At 39.2% G+C, this 11,354-nt stretch overlaps 1 protein-coding gene across 1 annotated transcript; it reads right to left on the bottom strand.

The window, feature by feature from the left end:
* Positions 1–1,208: 1,208 nt before the first annotated feature.
* On the bottom strand, positions 1,209–2,448 carry GPR84 (G protein-coupled receptor 84). Its single transcript, XM_082246881.1, has one exon. It carries the CDS (start codon positions 2,380–2,382, stop codon positions 1,267–1,269), a length of 1,116 nt encoding a protein of 371 aa, XP_082103007.1. The 5' UTR covers positions 2,383–2,448; the 3' UTR covers positions 1,209–1,266.
* Positions 2,449–11,354: the final 8,906 nt, after the last annotated feature.

Here is an 11,354-nt window from a genome sequence, read left to right as displayed (position 1 = left end):
CCACCGATTGTCCTGCACTCACAGTGTGTATCTGTATTTGCCAATTCGATTGATGTGGAATAAAGACACTCCTTTTTGAAACTTATCGGAAGTGCGGTCATTCCTTTTGTTTGTTGTATGAAGCTATCCTGGATTGCGGATCCGACCGGCACCTGATTCCAGCCTCACCTAGAGCGGTCTTCCCTGTTTGGATCCAACTATAATTTGCTACCGATCCTGTTAGATGTTACAAGTGTAATGCTGTAATTGTCTTAATAAAGTTAAACTCTTAAAAAAAAAAAAAAAAAATGAAAAAATAAAAAACAAATATACAGGTGATAAGAATAAAAACCTTTATTACAATATATACATACAGTACATTAATAGCTTATTTTTTTTACATAAGTGCAAAAAGCAAAATAAATAAATATAGCACTTATCTATGCCCAAAATATATACCAGCAATAAATATTCAGGCAGACAGTATATGTGGCTTAAAGATATTTGAAGTATCAAGTTTACATGACTCTGGTCCCCATCATGTGACCTATCCCACTGGCATAGGTCACGTAGTTTGCTAATGTGGTGCATTTTGGGCCACTGAAATCAGAATAGTTTTCAGCAAGAACTGCTTGGTCTTGAATTTCCCAAGGTTACTTTCACAAGAGCAGTTGATACAGAAGGGCATCTAGCAATGATATATTTTCTGAATCTGTGCAGCTGGTACTGCTCTTACTGTTACTGGCAGGGTAGGGTATTTAACAGACAAAGCTATTGAATGTTCAGCTTAGTACATTCCTTACTACTTAGTTGTCCATCTGAAATTAGTCTAATAATGGGATCATGTAATTTTTGCCTTAAATCTTTTATTACCAATGCCCAAAACTGGAAGACCACTGTAAACTATGCCATGCAGTAAATCACACAATAGAAGCTGGAAATGTTTTAGAATGCCAGAATCACATTCCTGTATTTCATTTTGTCTGCCTGATTTTTATAATGTAGATTTTTAGGTATAGGTCTACATAAACATGTAGATAATATTATTTAAATAACTGTACATCATTATTTTTTTAGATCTAATAAAAAAAGGAAGACATCCATACTTCATAATAAAAAATCCCTCCTAATACTGGCAGAAAAAAAGTTAAAGAATATTTTTTTATGCGTTCACGTTTGTCCCATAGTAAAAAAAAGTCATGAAATTTGTGCCCCATATTGAGTTGATACAAATGTGTTCCATAATCAACAGTGAAGGGTCCAGTCTTTGAAAAGCTCCTGTATTCCTTACGTTCTTCTGAATTTGCTAATGACAAGGAACAAAACTTTTTTGTAAGCATCCCGGAATTGGCGATTCATGGCTGCATAGAGTATAGGGTTGATGCAGCTATTTAGCCATGTCAGATTTGCAGCAATCATGTGAAGCACTTGCGGTGCTTTGTTTTTGGCATCAAAAATGTTGAGCAGCAAAAATGGAATATAGCTGATAACAAAAAAGAGAAAGACAACAAAACACATACGGGTGACCTTTTTGAAATCTGAGCCAGTGTCTTTTGGCTGCGGTGCAGGTACAGATTTGACATAATCAGTAGAAGTTGAGGTGACAGTAGCCTTTGAAGATGAAAGATGTTCTGAGATTATCTCACTAGATGCTGCAGTGTCCACTCCACTGTCTTCTAGGTCATGAAACTTGCTGGTCGCACCCGAGTTCACTCCAGAATCACTTGATTTCACCTTTTTGGCATTGCCAAGTTTATACTTGTCAAGAGCCTTGGCAGCAGATTTTACTTTACGATGAATCAAGTAGTAAAAGACACCAACACATCCTAGGCCCACCACAAAGTAAAATCCCATCAATATGGTGGTGTAAGGCCTGCCCTTTATACGATGAAAGCTGCAGGTGCAAACCTTGGGCACTAAGACGAAGACTGGCCACAGGGGGCCGAAACTTGCAAACCCAATCACCCATGTGCACAGCAGTATAATAGTTGTGCCCAGTCTGGAGAATATGCGATCAAACAGTTTGCTGTTGGTAATGAGGATGTAACGACTAACAGCAATAAGACACAAGTTCAGAATAGATACCGAATTGGATACAAACAACAACATTCCAAAGACCCTGCAGAAGGTGGCTCCGCTTCTCCAGTAAAGATGGAGGTATGAGTCTACTGAAAAAGGCTGCAGAAAGAAGCAGTACAAGATGTCAGCCAAAGTCAGATTGATGATGAGTAGGTTGAAGCGAGTTTGTAGCTTTTTGTCTAGTGCAAACGCAATTACTGTCAGCACATTGCCAACTGTGCCCACCAAAGACACAATAATTCCCCATGTCACAGCAAAGTAACGATAATCCACAATGGATGGATGGTAGCAGGAAAAATTGGAATCTGAGTCAGAGTCATTCATGGTGACAATTTTCTTGCAACCACAGGTTCTCCTGAATAATAAAAAGAAAAAGACAATTTTAATAGGATGTTAATCTTAATATTCAGAACACTTTCTTTGCCAAATTCTTTGGCAAAAACTCTTAAATATAAAGTCACTACTATTGTTTTAGGTTGTTTCAAATGTTTTCATCGTGACTTTGAATTTAGTAGTTTAGGATAATTCTCAGTATATACTCTTTATGTTAATAACTGCAGATTCTGCTAGAAGCCTATGCATTACACTTACCCAAACTATTAACATTTTGAAAGCTGATACTATTTAGGCACAGGGCAGGTTTTTTTCCTGTCTTGCATACATGCTGTGGGTTCTCTATACAATAGAGAGACTCACTAGCCAAAACCACTATGCTTTCAAGTGGTGCTTATCAAACATACTACCTTTTAAAAGGGGTGTTGATTTAGAGAAGTTAGGAGTCATTGCGGATTTCCATTTTAAACTGGAGTATTTTGACTTTGGTTTGCAAAAATGTATTAAAGGAGAAGTGTGGGTTTAAAAAAAAAAAAACCCAAACATTGATATTCACTTTTATGGCTGCCGCAGAGGTGTGATGCTGCAGGTGCACCCCACCAGCTTCTAAGAGAATTGAGCAATCACATCACCACTAATTGATCAGTTCTTGGTCCACTCTGAGCAGAGAGGACGTGAGTAACTAGCAAGGTATTTGCAAGTTAAGTCATATCATACGGTATAACAAAGTATAACAAAGTCAAAAGATGTAAAGTGTCTTTTACATTTGACAATTGAATGCAGACAAAAGGTTGCAAAACTATCAACATATTCACTTATCCTTTCAGTGAGTGATTCACTCCTGGAAATGATTGGACGTCCAGGTGGGTCATTCAATAGGGTTTGCCACAAAGTTTGCTAACTTTGAACAAGATTTGCGAAACTGTTCATGAACTGAACTCAAGCAGATTTTCTCGTCCCCACTTTGTGACTTTAATTGATAAAGACCAATTTATACTGAGAACAAAAAACATAAAAATATGCTGTTTTTTTTTAGGTTTCAAAAAAACTGATACAATCTGGCAACTGATGTGGTCCCATGAACCTAAACCTGTAATTTTTTCAGTGCTATAAAATAAAATGACAAAAACTTTTCTTATCTCTTCTAAATGTGCAGCTGTAAAACCAGTAGATATTTTAGATACAGAACATAGTATGATTAGCTCTAAGTAGTCAGCCATTTCTCCTGTTTGGATGACGAAACACAAGATAGAAAGTATTAGTCATTAAAATGTTTGTAATGATCATGTGTCACAAGAGACTGTCTAAATGTATCTGAAACTAAGGTAACACCTCTTGGATTAAAAAAAAGCACTGAAGCTGTATTAAATATCTCATAAACTGTATTTAGAAGACTCAGACTTGCCCACAGACTATTTTCTGGATTCTGCCATTGCAGTATTCAGAAGTGTACACTCCCTCTGTTCACAGAGCATAACTAGCTCCTGAGTTCTCAAGTCTCAACAACCCACTTTGTGCCTTCATATCACCTGTTCACAGTGTTAGTGCTACGTTCTAAAAGTTTGATTGAATAAAGTATTATAGCATGTACTAACATGTTGATGTGTTATTGTATCACTAATAATAACTTTAATGCTTTGCTGCCGCCAATCACGTTCAAATGTTTATTCTGGAATTGTAATTTTCCAATGCAGTTTTTTTTTTTTTGGAAAGTTTTTATTGAGTTTCATAAAAATATAATGATTACAAAACAGAATGTGAAGACCTTGGAAAAAAGGCACTTTCACTGTAGGCAATGAGAGAGTTTTTAATATATCAGCACTTACGGACAGACTTATTGCTGAGCACTTTAGAGGATATAAGAGGCAGTGTATAGGTCATAAAAAAGATTTTAATTCGTCTTTAAATTTCTTAAAAATTCACAAAATGAAGGTCCATATCTGTTAAGCTGTTGTATCACAAATGACTAAAGGAATAGCTGTTAACACAGCAGGCCCTGCAACTGTAGTCCAGCAGCATTACCAGTCTTAGACAAAAGCACCTGTGTGAATGCACCAGGTGACATTATGTAGGTATCCCACTACTCTACTTCTTTAAGCTTATGCCCCGTACACACGTGCAGATCGTCGGCCGAACGATCGGCCGTCTTTTGTCCCCGGGCTGTTGTGTCTGTTGAAAAGTGCAAAAGACTGCACAAGAATTTTGTCCGCCGACTACAGCCGACTGCAGAAGTGATGTCATGTGATGGTTAACTTTCCCTGTGTTTTTTCTTTTCTGAGCATGCCCAGTCTTGCAAATCTGCTGTTTGTCGGCCGAATTCGGTATTGACTGGCGAACAATCGGCCGCTCTGGTGTCGGCATACAAAAATTTTAATGCTTGCACGACAGATTCTTTTCGGCCGAAAGTGCGCTGCCGGCTGTCGGAAGCATCATACTAACAAGCCGAAAAATCGGCAGATCGGTCGTCGGCCGAAGCTTTTCAGCCGACAATCTGCACGTGTGTACGAGGCTTTAGGTTCACACTAGTGGGTGCCTAACACTGCATGTGATGCGCACAGGAATTGCACCACATTCTTGTGCACATTACTTGCAATGTCTGTGCGGTATGGTGAGATTTGAGCCATACATTTTGTATGGCTCAAATCTCATCCCATCTGCACCAAAATGGTGCAGGACCCTTTTCCCCACACCTCGGTCCCAAGGCATGGCAATCGCACTGCATTTTAAGATTTGTTTCAGGGTGTCCTTACTCTAAGATTAACACCTGCAGCAGGTTGCATGGACGCTGTGCAATTCATATGCAGTGCAACGCAGCAAATCTTTCTCGCATTGCAACAGTGGGAACCAAGGCTAAAACATTTATTAAAACTCATCAAAGTTTATATTGAACCTTCATCTTCTAAACTCCTCTCCCACTCTTCATTGTCTAAACTCATCTTCAAAACTTTTTTTTAACAGTTTTTTTTTAATAAACAAATTGCTGCCTTTTATGCCTGTATTAGCAATCAGAAATTGTCATTTTGAAGTACACATTATGTTGAGTACTGGAGTAAAGGGGGTGTTTTGTTGCTTATCAGGCCTCCAGAAAGCAGCTGTTAGGACAATGAGAAGAAGTGCTGGATGGTGACCACAGTGACACACCTCTGGATTCCTGATCGTTAGCTCTTTTTGCAGAATTTTTTGCCATGACAATGTCAGTTTTGACTTTTTGTCAAAATTTATTCTGCCATGTAACATTTAAATTCCTATATTGGTGGTAAAATCAACATGCAAGTATTCTTTTTGCTGTGAAATCTGTTCGGGTTAGGTGAAGTGTGTTAACCTTACAGTAAAGATTCAGGTGTAAGATTACATTCGTGCATATGCGTGTGGGAGCTTGCAATAATACACTTCACAACAACGTTGTTGTGTTTAAACATTCATTTTCAATGGCACCCCCAGTGCGCCACAACACATGCAATAAAAACAACACATGCAGGGAGCTGGAAAAAACAAACAACATGCATTTTTTTGGTCCGTTATCCAGATCAATGCATGAGTGAGAATGTGCCAACAAATATAAGTTGCACCCTTACAAAACTTACAGGTTTTAGGCTGGGTTCACACTATTGCGATGACAGACATCGCATGTGATTCGCACCACATTGCTGTACACATCACATGCGATATCTGTGCAATGCAAATCCAATCATATAGTTTGTATGGCTGAATTTGCATCGCATTTGGACCAAAATGGTGCAGGACCCTTTTTTTGGATCTGATTCCTGTCCGATTTTACAGTTCTTAACCTTACATTGAGGCCCACAGCGATTCGCAGGGAGCAGTTTGAACTGCCTGTGAGATGTAGGAACCCGCACTGGAATCGCACTGGTTCCCACATCGCACACGTGTGAACTGAGCCTTAAGTAGAATTATGCTCATGGGTAATTTTTTTTCTGAGCAACAAAATGTGTTTCCAGGGTGTTAGTTAACTTTTTCAGGGCTTAGTCATTACTTTTCAGTTCTTAATCTACTTGAATTCCAAATCATTACTCTAAACACTACAGCACCAAAATTATCATAGAATCTGGACCATGGCACATATTATACAACATGAAGTTACCATATCTGTCCCCCCCCCCCCCATTCACATAGGGAGGGCAGGATCTTGGGGCCCCCTTGCTTCCAGATTCCAATAAGCTCCCCACCCGCAGACCCCCACAACCACAGCCCTGGGTTGTCGGGAAGAGGCCCTTGTCCCCATCAACATAGGGACAAGGTGCTTTGGGGGGCACCTAAAAGCACCCTCCCCATGTTGAGGGCAAGCATCCAGGTATGGTTCAGGAGGGGGGGCTCGCTTGTCCTCCCCTATCCTGGCCTCCCAGGCTGCATGCTCGGATAAGGGTCTGGTATGAATTTTGGGGGGGGAACACTACGCCACTTTTTACATATCTGTATTGCCGGAAGCCAACAATACATTACAGTCATGAGCAAGTTTAAATGACATTTATTTTCCTTTAGAAACATCAGTATTGCTGCAGCAGGCTACATACATCGTACAAATGTGCCACTTCGCAGGTACATTAAGGGGACCCCCCAGGCATGATATTTAAAGGATTTTTTTTATTTAAAATGGTTTCACTTTAAGAATTATTAAAATCACTGCTCCTGTAAAAGATTGTCTTTAAAAAAATATATATATATTTGCATTGATACATGTCCCCCAGGGCAGTACCCAGGTCCCCATACACTTTGTATGGCAATAACTTGCATATAACCCTTTAAAATGAGGACTTTTGATTTTTCATGTTCATGTCCCATAGACTTTAATAGAGTTTGCATGTTCGCTAGAACTTTTTCCCTATTCGAGATGTTCTGGTGCGAACCGAACAGGGGGGTGTTCGGCCCATCACTGCTGTCCTGTCACAGTTAACTGTATGTGAGGAGACTACCTACATGCTTATACTTCCTTGTGAGAATGTACACTTCATTCATTCACAAAATACAGTTAGAGCAGTTAATATGGGTCTAGTTAACCTCACTGCGACCACATCTAGACAAACCCAAGATTTCTGCACACTAAGGCTCCTTTCACACGGCCGCTCCGTGTGAAAGGTCCGCTGCGGGACTTTTTTTTTTTTTTTCCACAGAGCGGATGACATTTCTGTCATCCGCTCCGTGTGCCCGCATATCATCCCATCCGTTTGCGGATGATATGCGGACATAATGTAAGTATATGGCACTGCGGATGTCAGCGGATGACACCGCTGACATCCGATTTTCCTTCCTTTCCGTTTTTTACACGGAAGGAAAAATGGGGTTCTGTTCCATTCGTAAAAACGGAACAGAACTGACAGGAGGAAAATCGGGTGTCAGCGGATGGTATTCCCCTGACACCCGCAGTGCCATTCACTTACATTATGTCCGCAAATCATCCGCAAACGGATGGGATGATTTGCGGACACACGGAGCGGCCGTGTGAAAGGACCCTTAAGCAGCCAATAGATGATTCTTTTTTTTTTTTTTTCGTTCAACTGTTCGTTTTTTGTGCAAACAAAATAATTTACTTTCGAAAAGATTTATGTACATTTCCACTGATTCTTTTCTGCAGTGTACCACATATGCTATTTCTCCTGTATTGCAAAAAGTGCAATAAAAATGGTTATTTATAACATAAATAAAATAAAGTTCATGACTTTCCATGGCAGACTAGGATGCCAGGTATTTGGGGCACACCTACACATGATGTGATTAAAAATATAACATGCTAATTCAATGCAAATTTTTTAGACAATTTGCACATAATTAGAGAATACATTGATTAGCAAGTTTATGGAAATAAAAGCTTGTAAGCTGTTGTCTATTAGATATAGTTTCAGATTTCCACACATATTTAGTACACGTTATCAGCTTTGTTACCACCTGGTGGATTTTCTAAAGGATGGCTTAGTTGCTAATTCTCAGACTAAACATTTCAGCATAAATCCTATTTATTGAGCAATCATTAACCTTTAAATAGTGTTTATTGAGTTGCAGATTTTATTAGCTTCCCAGTTATAGCTTGGAACTGTGATAATAAATCTCACAAATATGATCACTGCGTAAATGATTGTTGTATATAACTGTACAGGTTGTATAAAAGTTTGTATTCACAGGGGTTTTCCTGCATTTAAAAAACACATCAATCATAGATCAGCACTTCTCAATGATACAAAGTACAGTAGGTGGAAAGTTTAAGGCTACGTCTGACCTGCTTTACTTTGTGAGAATGACAGAAGAAAAAAAAAACAAAAAAGGGAGAAGAAGAAGAGGGACTACAGAAAACTTTAGGGGAAAAAAAGTCATAGTAGGTAATTATCTTTGATGTGACTTGGAAACTCCAAAATTGGAAATGACCATTCCGAATACAACAAACGAATACAAAATGTATAATAATATTCAATTGTTATTTACCACAGGTTAATAACTACTTCACACTCTAACAAGAATAAAACAATGCACTATACATATCGACTCCAATAGCAGTAAGAACTTTTCAAATATACTGAGAAACTTAGCAAAATAGAAGATGCCATAACACCTTTCAGATTAGAAGACCCAGGAGGATGATTATAAATGTCTAAACTGTGTTTATATAATTTAAAATAGGTGTAGGCAGCATTGTTTTGCAGACTACTCACCTGTTGCAGATGCAGAATCAAGCTCTGATGATCTGAGACTGGAATAGTATAGAATGTGAGGCTTTATATATGCTCTGCCTTTCCTCAAAAGCCCCACCTTGCTCAACAATTTCTCATAACTTCCTTATGTCGGTTCTGGTTTTAACTTGTACTTTTTCTGTACTGACTACATGATGAGTCCTTACTCTTTTGACCTGTTCTGTGTAATAGTTATTCATTACAAAAAAAGAAATCTGTTTTATTTTGCAACTGGCTAGTTTGAAAACGTATTTCATAAAAAAAAAAGGTTTTCATTCCACACACACTGCTGTACATTTAGGAATATGCAATATTTAACAGCAATGACATCAAGTCAACAGTGCTCAATGTTTCTCAATCACATTATGTATAATGTTATGTAACCCTTTAATACAGCCAGTGGCCAACAAATTTTAAAAAAAAGGAAAAAAAATTATATTAACCACTTGACCTCTGGAAAGATTTACCCTCCTTCCTGACCAGGTCATTTTTTGTGATACGGCACTGCGTTACTTTAACTGATGTGCAAAACTGTACCCAAAAAAAATTGATGTTCTTTTTTCCCCACAAATAGAGCTTTATTTTGGTGGTATTGGATCATCTCTGCTTTTTTTATTTTTTGTGCTATAAACAAAAAAATAGACCACCAATTTTGAAAAAAAAAAAAAAAACAATATTTTTTACTTTCTGCTATAAAACATATCCAATAAAAAAATCGAAATAATCAAATGTATTCATCAATTTAGGCCAATATGTATTCGGCTACATATTTTTGGTAAAAAACATATGGGATATTTTTATTTATTTATTTTTTTACTAGTAACAGTGGTGATCAGTGACTTATAGCGGGACTTCGATATTGCGGCGGACAATTTGGACACTGACACTTTTTGGGAACCAGTGACACTAATACAGTGAGCAGTGCTAAAAACATGCACAGTCACTGTACTAATGACATTAGCTGGGAAGGGGTTAACATCAGTGGTGATCAAAGGGTTAATTGCGTGCCTAGCTAGTTTTGTGTACTGTGGGAGGCACTTTTACTAAGGGAAGGCATAGATCCATGTCCCTGTGTTGCAGGAACACAGGATCACTGCCTTCCCTACTGACAGAACAGCAATCTGCCTTGTTTACAAATTCCTGCTCTGCCTGTATACTAAACAATCGGGGGGATCGGCAAACATCGAGCCCACGGTACCCGCTCTATTTGTGGTGTATCTGGACTTTGCAAAGGCCTTTGACACCGTTCCCCACAAACGCTTACTGTACAAACTAAGGAAGGTAGGTATGGACCGTAAGGTGAGTACCTGGATAGAGAACTGGCTCCAGGGGAGAGTACAGAGGGTGGTGATTAATGGGGAGTACTCGGATTGGGCGGGTGTGGAAAGTGGGGTCCCCCAGGGTTCTGTCCTGGGACCAATCCTGTTTAATTTATTCATAAATGATCTGGAGGAGGGGATATCAAGTACAATCTCAGTATTTGTTGATGATACTAAATTAGGCATGCCAATATCTTCTATGCAGGATGTGGAAACCTTGCAAGCGGACCTGAACAAAATAACGGGGTGGGCAACTACATGGCAGATGAGATTTAATGTTGAAAAATGTAAAGTAATGCACTTGGGGGCCAGAAACCAGAAAGCAAGCTACTCACTAGGGGGGGAACCTCTGGGTGAGTCTAGGATGGAAAAGGACTTGGGGGTACTGGTAGACAACAGGCTTGGCAGTGGCATGCAATGCCAAGCCGCCGCAAGCAAAGCCAACAGAATACTGGGATGTATAAAAAAGGGGATTCACTCCAGAAATAAAGAGATTATTCTCCCGCTCTACAAGACTCTGGTCCGGCCACATCTGGAGTATGCTGTCCAGTTCTGGTCACCGGTCCTCAGGAAGGATGTGCTGGAACTGGAGAAAGTCCAGAGAAGGGCAACAAAAATAATTAGGGGAATGGAGGACATCAGCTATGAGGAAAGACTACAAGCACTGAACCTGTTCTCTCTGGAGAAGAGACGATTGAGGGGGGATATGATATCAATGTACAAATACTGTACTGGTGACCCTAGCATAAGGAACAAACTATTCAGAGAAAGGAGATACAATAAGACACGTGGCCACTCACTAAAACTTGAGGAAAGGCGGTTTAACCTTAAGGGGTTCTTCACGGTAAGAGCGGTAAAGATGTGGAATTCTCTTCCACAAGCAATCGTATCAGCAGGGAGCATTGATAGTTTCAAAAAACTATTAGATGGACACCTTAAAGACCACAACATACAGGGGTATACAATG

This window comes from Pelophylax lessonae, assembly GCF_965119305.1.
Source record: "Pelophylax lessonae genome assembly, chromosome: 2".
In the NCBI taxonomy this organism is placed as follows: domain Eukaryota; kingdom Metazoa; phylum Chordata; class Amphibia; order Anura; family Ranidae; genus Pelophylax; species Pelophylax lessonae.
This window is presented reverse-complemented; position numbering and strand designations above follow the sequence as displayed.